Source organism: Bufo bufo, chromosome 6, assembly GCF_905171765.1.
Source record: "Bufo bufo chromosome 6, aBufBuf1.1, whole genome shotgun sequence".
NCBI lineage: Eukaryota > Metazoa > Chordata > Amphibia > Anura > Bufonidae > Bufo > Bufo bufo.
The window spans coordinates 38,661,559-38,681,136 of NC_053394.1; the positions used below are offsets into that span (position 1 = coordinate 38,661,559).

General features: G+C 43.2%; 1 protein-coding gene across 3 annotated transcripts in view; it reads right to left on the reverse strand.

Moving 5' to 3' along the window:
• The window catches only part of ENTPD1 (ectonucleoside triphosphate diphosphohydrolase 1), a 149,000-nt gene that overhangs the window by 20,594 nt on the left and 108,828 nt on the right, over positions 1-19,578 (reverse strand). For all 3 annotated transcript variants that reach the window (XM_040436544.1, XM_040436543.1, XM_040436542.1), the window contains 4 exons: positions 13,276-13,403; positions 10,033-10,150; positions 5,255-5,405; positions 2,779-2,938 (listed from right to left, as the gene is read on the reverse strand). In XM_040436544.1, coding sequence (XP_040292478.1) covers positions 2,779-2,938; positions 5,255-5,405; positions 10,033-10,150; positions 13,276-13,308 — 462 coding nt within the window. In that variant the 5' untranslated portion in view covers positions 13,309-13,403. The remainder of the gene's footprint in view (positions 1-2,778; positions 2,939-5,254; positions 5,406-10,032; positions 10,151-13,275; positions 13,404-19,578) is intronic.

Genomic DNA, 19,578 nt, shown 5'->3' on the forward strand with positions numbered 1-19,578 from the left:
TCAAAATTGCCGACTTCAAAATGGCCGCCATGGTCACCACCCATCTTGAAAAGTTTCCCCCTTCACATATACTAATGTGCCACAAACAGGAAGTTAATATCACCAACCATTCCCATTTTATTAAGGTGTATCCATATAAATGGCCCACCCTGTATTTTGATTGTCCATCTTTACTCTTTTCCATCACATTATACACAGCATGTATCCATGGTTTTGACCACTCTGCAATCCAGCAGCGGTGGCCATGCTTGCACACTATATGTAAAGGTGTTGGCCTATGCACACTTCCAGCCTTTCCCTATAGTGTGTAAGCACGGTCACCGCTGCTGGATTACACGGTGGTAATAACCACGGATACGTGCTGTGTATAATGTGATGGAAAGGAGGCAATATGGACAATCACAATACATTAGTAAGTGCCTTTTCTAGTTATCCTCGATCCATAGTTATCGGGGATAACTAAGTGATCGTGGGGGTCTGAACGCTGGAGCCCCCACTGATCCCCCTTCTTGAGCATATGCACTGCCTCTCCATCCATTCTTTATGGGTTCGCTGGAGATAGAAGAGTACAGCGCTGGCTATTTCCAGTGGTCCCAAAGAGAAGGAGTCGAGCAGCAGGGCATATGTGTGGCCTGCCACACCATCAAGACGGAATATCATCACTGCCGCCATGCAAACCATGTGTGTCAATACTGGAGAATGTGACGCACTGTGCAGAATTTTTCAGTCATAAGTCCAACCCCCTTTGCAGGTCACAACCTTTAACAAAGCCCAAGCAAAATGTGCTAGAGGAGCAACGTGAGCAAAGGGCACAAACAGAGGGTCATAACTAAAACAGATTCATTAGGGTCACCTGAGGCAGGGTAATAGTGGGGATCCTGGAGCAGGGGTAACTGGAGAAGAGGAAATATTAGCAGTGCATCTTGAGCTGTGGCACTAGTGGGGTGCACCTAAAGCAGAGGCATTGGGGGGACCTAGGGCCGAGTCCCCCCAATGCCACTCTAAACTCTGCAGAGAGCAGCACACATAAACAGATCTGAGTCTACTATAAACAACTCCCCTATTTCCCCCTTACAGTCTCCTACAGCTCACTACTGTCACACCTGAGAAATCAGCCCAGCACCGCAGAGGAGTCCTTCGCTCCAGCAACCACAGTTTTCTGACAGCAGGGAGGGCAGGAGGATGGCCAGACATGCTCTCTCCTCCTTCACTGCCAGCAGCCCGGGAAGTTCAGAAGATACTGCAGGGCCTCCTGTACAATTTACACCAGTAGGAGGCTGCATCACTGTGCGATATTGCCACCTAGTGGCTACAATAATTATCTCTCCTGAGAAACAAGAGAAATAATTACTCCTCCGTCTCATCTCCAGGCGCAGGAGACTGAGGTCCTACCGAGGAATCCCCCTCCTCCCTGGTGGGCCAGTCAGAGCCTGACACCGTATATACCCACCGAGCCAGCTCATCACACGTGACTTCCTTCATGAGCTACATGCTGCTAACGTCGAAAGTAGGAAGTGGTCAGAATAACGGGACTAGTCTGCGTATATATGGATATTCGTATATATTTCCATTCAATAAAGCCATTAAAAGAGGCTGTAGGAGATTAGAAAAAGGAGGCTGCTTTTTTTTTTCTAGAAAAACCACCACTCTTAGGGCTCTTTCACACGAGCGGATGCCGTGCGGGTAACCCGCTGCGTGAAAAACAGCCAAGCCCCGTTTTGGACAGCAGAGAAACTGAGCATTAACTTAATTGATAATGCTCCTCTTGATTGACAGCCAACCTCGTTCCATCTTGAATTCCAGCACCTGCGCCGTGCGCTTCTGTATTCGGCGCAGTGACTGTCGGACAGCAGTGAAGATACCGGCGCAGGAAGCGGTCCGACAGTCACTGCGCCTACGCCGAATACAGAAGCGCACGGCGCAGGTGCTGGAATTCGAGATGGAGCGAGGTTGGCTGTCAATCAAGAGGAGAGGGGCGGGCTGGAGGGACGCGGTGGGCGGCAGAAATAGTGAGTAGACGGAGCCTCTAGGTGCTGAAAAGACGCCTCCATAGCACCTAGAGGCTCTTCTGCATATCAATAAAAGTACGTTTTTAAGCTTAACGGCAGCAGACAAAGGTGATACAAGAGCACTGTTAGGTAGTGCAGACACTAGCAGATCGCTAGTGTCAGTCAGCGAAAAATCTCAAAATCTGGTGGTAGAAACCCTTTAAGCGTAGAAAATGGTCTAAATGCAAGACAGTTCGGAAGCGGTCTTACATTTAGACTGGCACTGGATGCGCCGAAGTCATAGAAAAGCCTTTGTATCCATTTTAGTATGTTATTTTTTTATATTTTGTCCCCACACGCAGATACTTTGGGGCACATTTATTAAGACCGGCATTTTAGATGGTGATTCTGCCGGAGTTCTGAGGAGGCGTCGGCTTCTCTATAACTTAGGCGCATCCAGCGCCAGTTCTACATGTAAGAGTTACATACAGTGAGTTCCTTTGTCATGTACTGACCACTCAGGACCTGTACTGTGCATAACACAGTAACATTTAAAGGCTATGGAAACCTTTGGGGCATTTTTTAGATTGCATTTTTTTCAATTGGTCTTCATTAAAAATTTTCAGCAGTTTTTGTGATACATAGGGTTAAAAATTAGTCCTGATTTCCGTCAGCAGAGGGTCGAAGTAAAGCCCTATCTCTGATCTCCTGACCTCATAAACACAATAACTAACTAAACACAGTGCACCTTTGATTAAAACATCGTAATTGTTTAAAAAGTTGCACTAACTTGAATAAAGTTTCCTAGAAGATAGTTAATGGTGATCCAGCCATAGGCTCCCTCTTCTTGTCCTGTAATTATTCGGGCCCCTTGGAAATCAAAGGGAGAAGATCTCAGTGTATCCGCCACCGACGTCATAACCTCGTGGGCGACCGCCGGGTAAGCGAGGCTAGGGCAGAAAAAAAAAAGAAGTCATTAGTAAATAGTCAGTGCAATAATAGGCTCTAATCTGAACTTTTGAGTTCCAGTTACCAGCACCCCCACCGATCAGCTGTTTTGAAAGGGCCACAGCACTCATACAAGTGTTGCGGCCTCCTCACAGCATATCAAGCACAGCACCCCACATTGCACAGTGGCTGTGCTTGGTATTGCAGTTTTTGTCCCATTCAATTGAATGGGGCTAAGCTGCACCTAGGCCTTGTGACTGATGAACAAGATTCAACAGAGCACTGCAGTCTCCTAAAACAGCTGATCGGTGGGAGTCCCAGGTGTCAGACCCCTACGGATGAGATAATGACCTATCCTGAGGAGAGGACATCAATATTCTAGTCCTGGAAAACCCCTTTAATAGTTGTTTTCATTTGAAATCTAGCATAAAATTTATGGTTCATCCTGTTTTGCTTTCACGTGTCCCCTTTGGTGCTGCTGCTAATCCTTGCAGCTATATATCCGTGTTGCATTTTGTATTAATATGATAATTTTTTTTTTCTTTCTATATGCTACATGATATTGTTATGTAAACTTTATATGTAGTCTGGTTAATATGTAACTTCTTATAGGCCCGGACACATTTTTATTTTTATTTTTTTTAATCTACCTACATTCCAAGAGCCATAACTTTTTTAATTTTCTGTTCACATAGCCGTATGAGGGATTATTTTTTTGCAGGACAAGTTGTATTTTTTTAATGCCACCCTTTAATTTATCAAGTCTTGTATTGGAACACTGGAAACAAAAATTCTTCATGGAGGGAAACTGAATTTTTTTTTGGGGTTTTGATATTAAAGTGTGCTAAAACAACGACATGACGTCCCTATTCTGTGGGTCAATATGATTACTGTGATCCCAAATTTGTTGTTTACTTTTTATATTGGGGGGGGGGAATAAAAAAAATGAAAAAATCTAAAATTTTAATAACATTGCATTACGATTTTTTAACAGCCATAACTTTTTCATATTTCCATCTACAGAGCTGTATGAGGGCTTGTTTTTTGCGGGACAAGTTGTAGTTTTTATTGGTACCATTTTTGGGGGTAGTTACGGCTTTTTGATCCTTTTCTTAAATTGTTTTGAAGGGACATGCTGAAAAAATTGTGAATTATGGCATTCACCACGCAGGAAAGATATTTTTAGATTTTAATAGTTCAGGCATTTTGACAAGCGTCAATACCCGTTTATTTTTTAATGTTTATTTATTTTTATATGTAAAATTGGGAAAAGGGGGGGGGTTAAGAAATTTTACTTTTTTTTTTTTTTTTTACTGCGATCCTCTGATTGCATGTGCCATACACTGCATTAGAATACTATTGCAGTCTATGGGATTCTGAGTTACTGCATTTTGAGCCGTGCCTTGCACACAGCTTTACAATCAGTTAACCATGACAGGCCTGGGAACCTTCAGAAGACCCCAGGCTGTCATGGTAACCAATCGGAGCCCCACAATTTCACTGCAGAGGCTCCAATCGGAAGACAGAGGGAGCCCCCTTCCTCTGCTTAAACTCACAGATGCAGCTACCATCATTGCAACCTGACGTCTGCTGCATTATACAGCTGGCACCAGACGCGTATAAGGTAGGCTCAGCCTGGCAGCCCATTCCATACATTCCCTTAAGAATAATGACATACATGTACGTCATTATGTGTTGAGGGGTGAATAAACATTTATTTTAAAAATCCGTGCTGCTGGGATGGGGCTAAAAACTGAATCAGCCTTCTTCCCCATCTGGCAGCTGCCAATATAGTCCTTCCTTTCTTCACCTGCAGGAGGAGTCTTCTCAGCTATACTGCCATGCTACTGCAGACACTCTGCTCCTTCCTGAAAAGCAGAAAGCTATGCCCTGCAGTGAACAGAAGATCACTATGCAGAGACTTGGCAGTGAGGAGAGTGACTGAGCATGAGTGTCCACCAACACTCGGCTCATTAGGTGGACGCGAACATTACAATGCATTTTGAACACCAGGTGGCACCATACTATATAAATAAATGTCCTAGCTCTTCACTGGGTCATTTTTTTAATAGAATGTAAATGAGAAATAATGTTCATTTCATATGATCTATAAAATAATTACGTAATGGTAGGACAACCCCTCTAATACCGGTGCACCGCCGAGCAGTTGACCAGTGTGGTCTGTCTATGCCATGCACACCATTTTAAGGAATACAGCCTATGGTGCATATACTGAGCTCTGACAGGTTTCCCTATCCTACTACAGTGTCTTTTTTCCAGGTCAGGAGAGCTGACAGATCGGCGGCATGCTAATATACCTGAGAAGTCTCATTCCAGCAGTGGCCCCTAAATACACAGGTGTCTGCTTCTGCTGACTGTCTGGAATCACTTCTTGGGCTTTGTTTATGCAAAACTGAAGAGAACGACCGGCATCCGCAGGCTTCAGGTAGTAGCTAGATATACCATTGCCTTTTGGCAGGAGAAAAAAAAAAAAAGTTATGAAGTTTTCTTACCGCAGCCCATCCAACAAGAGTTTCTAATTTTATCACTATGGTTGACATATTGGTCATTAAAGGACTATATGCTGCATAATATCTGCAATGACAGATGATTATTCCAGTAGAATTATGTGAACCGAACCTACGACATCAATGAGAACCAAAATAAAAGGAAATAAAGAAAACATTAACGTAAATGTTCACCTTTAAAACCTTTTCTGGCAGCAATAGTGATGTTTTTCTGAGGTCGAGCTCCTATTCTGGCAGATTACGGCCACCACTAGGGGGAGCTCACTGCATACTATATTATTATTGAATTCTATGTATAAGTAGTATGCAGTAAGCTCCCGCTAATGGTGTCTATTTAAAGAATATGGGCAACTGAATTTGCTTCTTAAATGCTAAACTAAGCAACTTTCTAAATTGTCTTGCTTCTGGAGAACATGTTCGGTCTGGTTTTGCTAAATCTGACAAGAACATGGCTCTCTATGCTCTCCCCCTCCCTTCTCTCAGTTGAAAAGATAGCAGTACTTAATGGGGAGAATGTTGTACATGGCAGATCAGAGAGTAGACATGGGGGAAAGCATCCAAGGATGGCAGATTGGCTGTAGATAGGGAGGGAAGCACACACACACACACACACACACACACACACCAGTTTTGCAGAGGGAAGACAGCAGTATTGTGGACACACAGATCCAGAATGTATTACTAGTAGGGACATGTCCACATTGGAAACTGTATATCAAGGAAATAAAGGAGGAAACTTCGCTTTTACTCAAGATAATTTTGTATTTTTTTTTTACTAGGGGTTTTTATGCGAAAGTGTCCATAGGCTTTAACTCTATGTCAATGCAGGGGATTTGGAGTTTGTATCAGAAAGACAGAGCACCTCAAACATATATTAGGTTAATCAAACAACATAAAACTTAAGTGATCTTAAAACATGGATGTTCACTTTAAAGAGGAGCAGTAACCTTTCTGGATATATCTAAGTAACTACTTGCATTTCCCATGTAATAAAGATTGTGGATCATCAATGTTGTGCCATGCCTCTGTTCTTCCTACTAGAAGTTTATGAATGATTTGCCAGCAGTCTGCCATCAAGGTCCTCCTGGGTGTTACCAGTTGAGGGTGTGTCCATGCACAGTCGGACACTGGCAAGTGGCAACACTGATTGGAAAGAAATCAGACTTTGCAGGGGCATACCCTTAATCGGTAACACCCAGATGGCCCTTCATTGCAGACTGCAGGCAGTTCAGTGTCAGATTGTCAGGATGTTTGGATTATCAGATGCCAGATTAAAGCAAATTTTATTGTCACTGGGTATGCATCCCCGTCTATAGCCCTGATTCTCAGCACGACATCCAAGCAGAGTATCTACTCTTGACCATGCTGAAGAAAAGGTCCACGAGCTCCGATGTCACCATGTATCATGCATCCTCCTGGGTCCTCCTGACCAGCTGCCAGCTTTGCTGTTGGCAGACATACAGCTCTGACATTGTGAGACAGAAATAAAATAAACATTTCAGAAATCTGCTGTATTTTCCTGTACGTCCAAATTTAAAACTAATGGACGAGGGCCAGGACTTATGTTTTATCCAACTGGTGTTCACAGCTTTGGACTAAATTAGAAGAAAAGAAAAAAATAAAAAAAACGGCTGCGCACAGGCATTTCAGTCTCATTAATCACTTATGGAGGTCTATTTCTGGAAACCCACAAAAGAATAACCTCTTTCTGTAGTTTACGTTAGTCATAAGGATGGATGAGAGGGGATAAAGAGAGCGGCGGAGAAACAAAACAGAGGTGACCACAGATGAGATAGCCCACATTCCTCCACGAGAGGTGCTGGAAGGACTCACCTCACGCTCATCTGATCTTATATTTCCGTTGACATAGCAAAGACCTGTCATTGTTCAGCAATGCTAGAAGACTTTAACCTATTCTGTGATTTACTACACTTAGAAACTTATATAAATGTAATTAAAGGGGTGTATCCAATCAAATGATGCACATGCCCTAAAGGGGTGATCACATAAGAAGTATGACTGTGCAATGAATAGAGCATTTCAAGTGAAGCATAACCACAATATACTGTATATTTTATGTACATTTTTCACTCTGGTAGTGCCCCTTGCTGTTTCTCCTGTGGATGAAATTCTGGTCCACCATCTCCTGCATTCAGTAGACACGCTCACTGGCTTTCCCTCAGTGATGGAGTAGTAATCTCCTAGTGAAGCAGCCCAGACAACTTTCATTTATTGTTCCCTACTTCTAAATTCATAGATCTCTCTATAGACAGTGGAGAAGGAAATGGAAAGGGGGGGGGGGGGGCATTCTCTACCATAGTGCTATTTATTAGTGGAATCACTGGGGCTGTGTGTGAAGGACTGCTTTCTATGTAGGGGTTAACAAGATTTCACCACAATGCACTCCTTGGAGATGCAGGTGCTTGAATGTCACATGGGACAAGCTGCTGACCACCCACAGAAAGGAAGGAGACCAGATCTGCAGAGGGGTGAGTAAAGAGGATAAAAAAAAGTGGCAATTACACCAGAGAGCAGTATTTTTGAATTGATATAGTTAAAATAATGGTGGGCATGACCAGAGTTTTTTTCCCTTCAATTTTGGGATAACCCTTTTAAAAGTTAGCCCAACAATTAATTGATGCTTCAGGTCTGATCTTGTTGGTAGGGAAAGCCTTCCGTTCAAGGCAGCGGCCACTACAGGAGAAATATATTATTACATGTCATCGGCCATTGAGATGAACAGCTGACTGTGTAATAAATGGATAGCCTGAACCCGCCAGAATGACAGCCACTGTTTGTGAGCATCTCTCCACTGTGGCTAATATAGGGGGCTCCCCTGTTTTTTATTTTTAGATGGTATTGTAGGGCACATGGAAAGGGATGGTTCTTTCAAGTGTTCATCATCCTATCAATGTTAATATGGAGGGATTGATGGATGGACAGATATAGGACAGAAGATGGACAGACAGATAGACAGAGTGATGTTTGAAAGTTTTTGAACCCTTCAGAATTTTCTATATTTCTGCATAAATTTGATCTAAAATTACATCAGATTTTCACACAAAAGTAGATAAAGATAACCAAATCAAACAAAGGAGTCATACATATTAGACTTAACCACTGATTTATTAAGGACAATGATTCAATATTACATGTCTGAGTGGAAAAAGTATGTGAACCTTTGCTTTCAGTATCTGGTGTGACCCCCTTGTGCAGTAATAACTACAGTACAACTAAATGTGTCTAGTTATTATTTCGTCCTGCACATCGGTTTGGAGGCATTTTTCCCATTTCTCTGTACAAAACAGCTTCAGCTCTGTTTTGTAGGTAGTTTCCTAACATGAACTGCTCACCGCAGGTCCTTCCACAACATTTCTTTTGGATTAAGGTCAGGACTTTGACTTGGCCATTCCCAAACCATATAGAGCGACTTCTGTGCGTAGGGTCATTGTCTTGCTGCATGACCCACGTTCTCTTAATATTCAGTTCATGGACAGATGTCCTGACATTTTCCTTTAGAAATTGCTGGCGACATTTAGAATTCATTGTTCCATCATCAATGATAACAAGCCATCTTGGCCCAGATGCAGCAAAACAAGCCCAAACCATGATACTACCAGTCTACCACCACTACCACACAGATGGGATGAGGTCTAATGATGCAATGCAGCATTTTCCTTTCGCCAAACATAAGCTTCTCATTTAAACCAAAAAGTTCTATCTTGGTCTCATCCGTCTAACTTGTCCAGGCGATCTTTAGCAAACTGCAGATGGGTAGCAAGGTTCTTTTTGGAGAGCAGCAACTTTCTTCTTGCAATCCTGCCATGCACACCATTGTTGTTCAGTGTCCTCCTGATGGTGGACAAATGAACATAAGCTAATATGGGAAAGGCCATTAGGTGCTTAGAGCTTACCTTGGACTATTGTGAAAGGACCTTGTGGACTATTACACGCCTTCCTCTTGGTATGATCTTTTTTGGTCAACCACTCCTAGGGAGGGCAATCATGGTCGTGAATTTCCTCCATTTGTATACAATCTGTCCAAGCTGTTTAGATATGGTTTTGTAACCTTTTTTCAGCCTGATGAGCATCAACAACTCTTCTTCTGTGGTCCTCAGAAATCTCTATTATCTGTGCTATAATACACTTCCACAGACGTGTTTTGGAGATCAGGCTGTGATAGATCCCTGTTCTCAAAATTAAACAGGTCACCTACTCACACCTGATTGTCATCTCATTGATCGAAAAACACCCGTCTCTAATTTCATCTTTAAATTATCAGCTAATCTTAAAGGTTCACATACTTTTTCCATTCACAGACGTGTGATATTAGATCATTTTTCTAAATAAATAAATGACCAAGTCTAATATATTTAACCGTTTGTTTAATTTGGTTATCTTTATCTACTTTTAGGACTTGTGTGAAAATCATGTACCGTACTTTTAGGTCATATTTATGCAGAAATATAGAAAATTTTGAAAGGCTTACAAACAGTCAGGCACGCAGATAGATAGATAGATAGATAGATAGATAGATAGATAGATAGATAGATAGATATATTACTAACCTTCAGCTTTACATTCTTTTAACTGTGTGACAACTCCAGTGTCATTTTCCTTCTCCGCCGGCCACTGATATACATACAGGCTGGTGTGTGAGGAGCCTGCATCCAGCACAATGCCATACTGCAGAGAAGAAACAGACCACTAGTTAACCTACCACTTGCTTCGTGTCACCATACTGTGGACCATTATATGTGGTCCCACTAAGATCAACAAGATAATTACTGAGCACTGTTGGAGATGCCCACCTGTGGTTCCTCTACTATATACCTAAATCATCGATCATCATCCAGAAATCGACAAGTGTAAACACGAGTCAATTACAGCACAGACGAGGTCACGGCACGGGGACAGCACCCACACAGTTATCTTTTAGTGTAAATGCAACTGTTTGCCTGATAACAAACCATCTATTGCACTTCCAAATTTTTTACACGATACTCAGAGTCTCTGAAGGATTGTTGTTCAAACGAATCAATTATCTACTTGTGTAAACAGGCCTCAAGGCACCGCAGGAAAGCATATGTATGCTACATGGCTACTGACACCATTTATCTGTGCACCTTATAGCACTATTTATATGTGCACTTTACAGCTTTATCTGCACACTTTGTGGCATAATTTATCTGTGGCCCTTACAGCACTATTTATCTTTGCAGTTTGTGGCATAATTTATCTGTGGCCCTTACAGCACTATTTATCTTTGCAGTTTGTGGCATAATTTATCTGTGACCCTTACAGCACTATTTATCTTTGCAGTTTGTGGCATAATTTATCTGTGGCCCTTACAGCATTAATCATCTGTGCACTTCACAGCATTATTTTCTGTGCACCTCCCAGCACTATTTATCTGTGCATCTTCTGGCACCATTTATCTGTTCACCTCCTGGCACAATTTATCTGGGCACTGTACGAAGTATTATTTTGAGTAATTTATGCCAGTACTATTTATGCACTTCACAGCATTATCTGTGTACTTTGTGGCTCAACTTGTCTGTTTACCCTACAGCACTTTTTATCTGTGCACCTTCTAGTATTATTTATATGTGCACTTTCTGCCACTATTTATCTGCGCATCTCCGGGCACTATTTATCGGGACACTGTACGAAGTATTATTTTGAGTAATTAATGCTTTTCACAGCATTATCTGTGCACTTTGTGGCACAACTTGTCTGTTTACCCTACAGCACTTTTTATCTGTGCAACTCCCAGCACTTTTTATCTGGGCACCTTCTAGTATTATTTATATGTGCACTTTCTGCCACTATTTATCTGGGCACCTCCTGGCACTTTATCTGGACACTGTACGAAGTATTATTTTGAGTAATTTATGCCAGTACTATTTATGCATTTCACAGCATTATCTGTGCACTTTGTGGCACAATTTATCGGTGTACCTTACAGCACTATTTATTTGTGCACCTTACGACACCGTTAATCTGGGCACTGTATACTTTGTAGTATTACTTTGGGCAACATATGCCAGTGGCATTTTGTTATTTGCAGTAATAATCTACGTAGCATGAAGCGGTGGCGGAGCGACGTATATACTGTAGCCGTAATTGGCTTGCAGGAAAAGCCAGAAGAATATTGGCTGCAGCCTTGATATCAATAGAGCTAAAAATACATATTTTAACCTAAAGTAAGTGCAGAATAAAGTATTTTCTAAGGTCCTCTACAATTGATGAACTGTTTTACCTGGACCATATCCCCCTGAAACCCGTAGCTGCTCTGTGCATTACTGCAGGATGGATGCCGGGCAAGAGGCGCAGTCACGATCAGATAAGCGCCACTGTATGCCTGTACCTTGCAGTCAGCACTGGCATCGGCACACGTACGCCCATATAGGATAAATATAGGATGGCACATTGTAACATGTAAGAGCCGCCTAATTGTGTAATGCTGTATATAATCTTGCACATTTGTCAGCAGTTTTAGTCCTGGAATCTGTCCCAGACTCGGTAAATGGTACGTTACAGTCTGAAGCTGACACTAATGAGGTTCTCTCTTGGAAAAAAAAAAAAAGCTGCACAATGAAAATAAACCTGACAGGGGGAGATGAGGGATATTATTGAGGACGCACTGCCATCTTAATTATGTGTTACAGATATCCAGCATGAAGCTGGATATTTCGGAAAAGTGCCCCCCTGACCCCACAGCTCCCATATGTACAGTATTTAGACAGGACACAATATTAGCTTTATCTGTCTTATAATAAATCCCTTAACAATATAAAAAATAAAAACCCCTCCTCCCCCCAAAAACACCAGACGATACAGATCTGTAATTCCTTCAGGTATGCCCTTCTGTAAATTACTTGGGTTCTCAAGGATCTCATTACGGGGGAAAAAACGGTTCTGTTTAGTCCGCATGAATTCTGAATGGAAAGAGATCCGTTCAGGATGCATCAGGGCGTCTTCTGTTCAGTCTGCATTCCGGACACAAAACCGCTAAAAGCTGCGGTCATAAAAAAAGAAAAAAAAAAAACACACGTTTAGGCACTGAAAACAAAGTAAGTCAATGGTGACAGATCCATTTTTGTAGGAGCCGAGAAACCAGATCCGTTGCCCATCGACTTTCAATGTATTTAAAGACCGATTTTTTTCCCCCCCGTTTTGATTTCACACAAGCGCATCCTAACGGAACGGATGCCCCTCAGGTTTCCAGTGCACAAAGAATAAAAAAAAGTATTTTTTCTTAGAAACACAGCAACCAATTTTCACAAGACAGGTGTCATTTTAATCAGCGGGATTAACCTTACCAAGCAGCACGCCTAGTTCAATGAGGTTGATCCTGCTGACAGGTGTTCTTTAAAAGGGGGGACGCGTTGTCGTTGCCTACCAATAAAATTCTGCTTACCTGCAATCACCGATAGAAGGAACTCACTGCATACAGATTTATACAGCTACTGAAAAGCACAATGGGAGCTACACACAGCCATAAGCAGTTAGCTCCCCCTAGTGGTGGCTGCAGACAGTCAGGGTTTTATCAATTACCAAAAGGAAAGCTCGGGATTTGGAGCTCTAACTTATACAGCACAATATATAATTTTTTTTTTTGCTTTATCTCCGTTTCCCTTTTTAGGGGTGCAAATTTTTCTGTACACACCCCATGGTTAAATTCTCTGCACATTGCCTGGTCAGGAGTGGCACCCCCCGTGTCCAACAGGTTAGGTCATATCCTAGAAACACGCTAGAACTTACATTTAGTTAACACCTGGTAACATTTTTGATACCTATTGCATTACCTTTAGCTTCTTTGGAAGAGGTCTGTTCTGCATGACGGCTATTACAGTTAAAGCAATTATCCCCAAGATAAAGAGAACTCCGAGGATGAAGAGGACCTTTTTGCTCCATGTCTTCTTCTGTTTTGCAACTGCAACAAAAGCAAAAACAATGTAAATGCTACACGTGGAGAGAAAAGGAACAGAGCATTCAGTAAGGTGACCGCTGCGGAGGAGCGCTCGTCATATTAGCCAGTTCATATTCCAGTTTCACATTTCTTAGCCGTTTTCAGTCTTTGGAAAATGTGGTTCTATTCAATGACAAGAAGTAGATATCTTGAAAAGCTTTACTAAAGTTACCAGTTTACATTAGTGGTGTAATGACACGTCAGATATGTCACCATGGCCCCATCACCGAAGGTAAGTAGATTACAGTTTGATATTTCTAGAATTAGAAGTTTATTGATAAGGGATAAAAAAGGATTTTCGGGAGGTTTTTATATTGATGGTCTATCCTCAGGACAGGTCATCAGTATGAGATCGGCAGGGGTTCAACTCCCAGCACCCCCGCTGATCGGCTGTATGAAGAGGCCGCCGCACTTTGCGAGAACTTAGGCCTCTTCCTAGGCCATGTGACGTCATGTTCATCAGTCACATCAAGTGAATGGAACTGAGCTGCAATACCAAGCACTGCCACTATGTGGCTCCCCCCAGAAGGAAGACAACTGTCTCTAGTGCTATCTGTAGGTAGATACTCTCAGTCAATGTTTGACCCATTAGAGTGCCTTGAAACCAGAGACACCCATCAAAAAGTTTCCTCCTACTGGAGGAGAGCTAATTTACCGTATGTATTTTGGGGGGAGTACTCTACAAGTATAAGAGTATATGTACACATTGAGTTTCATGCGGAAAATCTGCAGCAAAATACAGTACCATCTAAGGGCAAGTTCACACCACCATTTATTTCCGTTGTTCTGGGCAAGCATGCAGGACTTTTCTTTCAATGTTTTTGACAGGATGTGTGACAGAGGGCCTGAACGGAGCCTCCAATGCAGATGCGTCAGAGCAGACCTCACCGTTTGCATTACAGAGGTTGAGATCTGTGCGGATTTTGGAGCAGAAATGAGAAGTACCCCAGACCTGGGAGTATCTGCAATGTTTAATTATATATAGATATATATATATAAATTAATTAATGTAATGTATTGTTAGACTGTGTGTTCCAGAAGAGGTATGGTTGGCAGGAACAGGGCTAACCACTCTGTTCCTCCACTCTGGGTAGGAGTAGGTTGGTCCTGTTTACTGGCAGGAGTCAAGTAGTGGCCAGAAAGAGATGGCGCTCATAAGTCAAGTACGTACAAGTGCAGTGACCCTCAATGTAGTATATAGTCTGCTCACCTGTTTTTGTTGTGCAGAACTGGGCACAACTCCAGTGAAGGCATGTAGCGGTATAGAGGAAGTCTGTGCAGCCGATGCTATCCGGAGCCCCAGTGGCATAGACCAAATGTCAGTGGGGTAAAGGAGATGCGCAGGAGGGAACAGCAGAGTGGTTGGCCTCCTGTTTTGCGCCAACAAGCTATCAGTCCAGAAACGAGGCTGGGGGGAGTTTGAGTCCAGACAGAGTGGGAGAGTGAAGCACATGTCATAGATCCTACGCCAAGGGCCCATATCCAGTTCTCCTGTGAGACCCTTACTACAGGGATATTGCCAGAATTGAGAACATTGCTTCCAAGAAGCTTCAGTGGGTCTAGACAGCAGAGTGATCAGCAAGGCCACAGCTTTACAGCCCTGCTGCCGGTGATGGAAAACAGGTCCGACACCCATCATCTAATAAAATCACCAGGCCATACTAACTTCAGGCCTGTATCACTTAGTGGACTCCTCACGTGCCTGCAACTGCTATTCAGTTGCCACACAGCCAGCCACCCTACCTCCTCATCTGATGCCAGAAACTGCACGTTGTACTTAATATTTGTGGATGTGTCACAAGTAGGGCTGGGCGATATGGCCTAAAATCTATATCGCAATATAATTTGAAGCATGTGCGATATAACGATATATTATTTTCTTCTGTATGTATACAAATTACATGGCCATCATCATCCATGTCCCCCAGCCAGCGCCATCAGCCCCATGCCATTGCCACCATCATCATCATCATCATCCATGTCCCCCATTCAGAGCCATCAGCCCTATGCCATTTGCAATCATCCATGTCCCCCAGCCAGCGCCATCAGCCATCTCCCCCTGCTAGTGCCATCAGCCCCATGCCATTGCACCACCATCAGGTCCCCCAGCCCGCGCCATCAGCCCATGCCATAGCCATCCACCGCCACCCCCCCCCCCCCCCTACCCCCCCAGGAGATTCGGGCCCCTGCTAATCTACTTACCTTTCCTGCAGGGTGCGTGGATGGCTGATGGAGTCCGCAGGAAATGGACCAAGTCTTCTTCCCTGCATGCACTGGGAGGGACCTGACATCACACACAGCACCAGTCAGTGAGAAGCTTCTTCAATTCACTACCGCTTCGTGGTCATCTATCGAGATATGGCGATATAGCTAAAATCTATATCGTTGCCCCAATTTATGGCAATAATTTTGTATATCGTTTATATCGCCCACCCCTAGTTACAAGTTACATTAGTAAAGACAGACTGTTATACTTTTACTTCTGGCCTCATTCTTCAAACCACTATTCCACTGCACCAGTCCCCAGGGAGCAAAAACCTCAGAGAGTACACCCTGACAAAATACCTCATCAGGGCCACTACCACTCCCATCCTCTGCACAGTACTGCAGTGTACAAGTACCCTCATACTAAGAGGGTATCCTCTTATTTTACATAAATAATATACAGTACATTTGATGGAGCAAGGATGCAACCTGAAGCTCAGGACCCCGATGCAAAATCTGTAACAGGGCCCCCCAACAACCACATGCTATCCCATGTTACATCTGAAGGCTCCAGGGCCCCGAGTGTGACTGGATCTTCTGCACCCCTAGTTATTTCTGCCCCTGCCATACAGAACTCTTTCATACAAGCTTGTCCTTCTAAGTTCATGCCCTGACTATTAACTATAGAAAACCATTGCCAGAAAGGAAGTTGATCCAGATTTTTTTTTTTTTACATTTTCATTGAAGAAGAGGAAGCAGTTACATTGCTTTCCGGTGGAATTATGTCACAGAAGTGGAAGACGGGATTCCCTGCGGCACGGCCTAGTACAAATTAACAATCTGGACCATTCACTGCCTCTTACAAAGCACATTCTTTCCATCTGGATATATTCCCGCTCAGCCAAACACGGCAATAAAAAGGAAAAAGAAGTCCCCAAGATAGAATTGCTTTCCTTAGCTGAACTGCTTTTGTGACTCCATTTGCATAATGAGTGAGAGAAACGGGCCACTGTCTTGTTGGCATCGCTTGACATTCAAAGTGACCGCAATAAACCAGGCAAACTGTGCAAGACCTGTTTCTGTAGGAAATGGTGACTCAACCCGCCTTCTAGTAACAAGCAAGAGGCCATTGAGGAAGGAACGCGTCTCGGAGACCTCAGCTTACAAAAGGCGGCTTGTCTCCAGGCTGTTTTTTATCTAGATATTTTTACCATGGTTCCCATACAAGTTTTGGAAAGATAATAATATCTTGGAAGTTCTGGCCTGAGGATAACGTTCTGAAATATCAATATTACAGCACTTTATTCTTCGCGTGTTTGGAAGCGGGGGAGACCTTTGAGGTGCTCAACGTGTGACTTGGAAGAAAACAATGAGGTTGTCGAGAAGTCAGACACCTTATATGGGTCTGTGAGAAGAAATGGCCATTACCGGCGGCTAAACGTCCGGCGTTTATAGTACACTGGGAAATGTAGAAGACATAACAAAGTGCCCTTTAATAGAATTCCTCAGGAAGTCTTATCTCAGCAGAGAAGGTCATAAAGTCTTGGGAAAGCAAAGGGTAAATGTATGATCACATTATAGAGCCTTCCCAAATTAAATTCATACCATATTCTACATTCCAGAGGGTCTCCGATTTGGAGAATCCCTACTTGTTAGAAGAGTCCCTCAAAAATTAGCTGATCACAAAGTGTCCCCTTATTGAACCCTCAGCAATTAGCTATAATCTGGCGGTAAGTATTCAATTTCTTCGCAGCCCCACCACAACGGAAACTAAGGGGATACTCTTTGTCACTACTTTGGCCAAAATATGAGGGCCCCCATTAACTTGGGTATAGAAAATATGGTATTTTATATTGCATTGCAATGTGTATTTTCATGTTATCTCTTGTACCAGGCCTGCCAGGGGTGTAGGTTTCTCCTCCCAAGCTGTAGAGGGAGTTAGGGAACCCCCTAGTATATATAGTTAGGCCCAGACAGGAAAGAGTTAGGTCAGCCCAATCTAGGAGGCTAAGTAGCTCAGTCTAGCCTGCCTGAGGTTCCTGAGTAAAAAAAAAAAGCTCAGAAGTTAGTCTAGGAGAAGAAGTTCCCTCCTGAAGTTATCCTGCATCTTACAAAGTACAGAGAAGTGCTAATTGTATCCAGCCAAGTAGAAAGCTGAAAGGCAGAATTTTATTTACAGCAAGAGGATTTATACCAGAGGAAGGTTTCCCTACCCAAGGATAAAGCCAGCTATTAGGCATCCGGGCCTTGTAAAAAGTCAAAAAGGATTCTGCAGAAAGTACAGCCTGATCTGTGAGTTTATTCCCTCTGAGTTATCTTGCTAGGATTTTACCTGCCATTTAGGTCAAGCCTGCCTGATATCATTATCCTGCATATGGAACTTTACCTGAAGCCTGTAAAATAGTTGAATTGTTCAGTAAAAAGGAGTTCTGGTTCACTACAACTGTGTGTACCTCAATTATTCCTACAACAAATCGGTGTGCCACAGTTACCGGCACTGGCGTCACGAACTACAAGGGATCTTGCCACCGACACACTAAACTCCCAACACCCAGGACACCTCACCTACCATCCGGCCTGGTGCCCCAGAGGACCCATGTGCCAGCCTCTCCATCACTGCTGTACGCCTGCCCAGGGTCGTCTACAAATCGTGAGTACCAAGAGCAACACTCGGTCTGCCCATTAACCCGTGACCTCACATTCGCTCACCCTGCAGGACTGGCGTACTGCACTTGCTGATCACAAAGTGTCTCATTATTGACCCCTCAGCAATAATCTATGGAGAAACCCAAGTGTTCAATTTCCAGCAAGGTATTACACAGTGTCCACCCACATCAATAGGATGCCTATGTAATGCAGGGCATGACAGGTCCTCCAGAGCGAGAGATTCTCTTTGTAACTACTTTCCACTCTGACATGAGGATCCCGAATAGAGGATCTCTCTCTTTACTCAGAACAGAGTGTATGAAAATGGGTTTTGTAAACTCGACAATTTAAAGAAGAGGATAACCAAAATCTGATTAATAAGGCAGCAACAAACAGAGAAAAGGGTTCTGAGCATCTCCAAGCCCTCAGCTCAATGCCAGTTGACCTCCAGCCAATTCCAAGTTGGTGTTAAATAACCACCACATTTGGCTGTGGTTTGGCCGCAGTCAAGCCATATTATTCCTCGTGCATTCCTTCATGCATTATTAAAATCAGATTATTTTTTTTAATAAACCCATGAGAACACAGACAATTTTGATTATAATAATCCAAGGATTTTTCTTCTTTTACGTTTTTGCCTCCATCCCATGTCATAACAGTTTTAGTCTTGTCCTTATAATCACCATCATAGGAGTTAGGGCTCATGCACACCAACGTGGGCTGGCCAGGCCTGTGCTGTGCTGTGGACAGCATATTGCGGTCCACAATGCACAGGCTGCCGTATGCGGAAGCAGGACCCATTCGCTTGAATGGGGTCCGCGATCTGCATCAGATGGTCCTCACTGCAAGAAAGTAGTGCATGCGCTACTTTTTTGTGTTGCAGAAGCACCGACAGAAAAGCAATGGAAGCCATTAGTGCTTCCGTGCCTCCACACCGCACCTTCCGGACCCATTCAAGTGAGTGGGGGCCGCAATACTGCCGCCGGCCGACAACGGTCGCGTGCATGAGCCATTAGTGTATTCACAATAATTTAAAAGCGCTTTTTTGGGGTAAGTATCAGCTCGCCTTTAATTAGGAGGGAAATACAGGTTTTAACTTGCTAAAAAAAAAAGAAGTTTTAAAAAACGGCACCGAAAACTTCCCCGGCCGAATATTTTCATACATTATTAACGAGTATGACTGAAAGCAGTAAAGTACCTGAAGGGGAGCTAGGTAGGAGAAAATCTGATAAGATACTAAGGGCTCATGCACACAAATGTGATCAGCCCGGGAAACACAGTCCGTGTG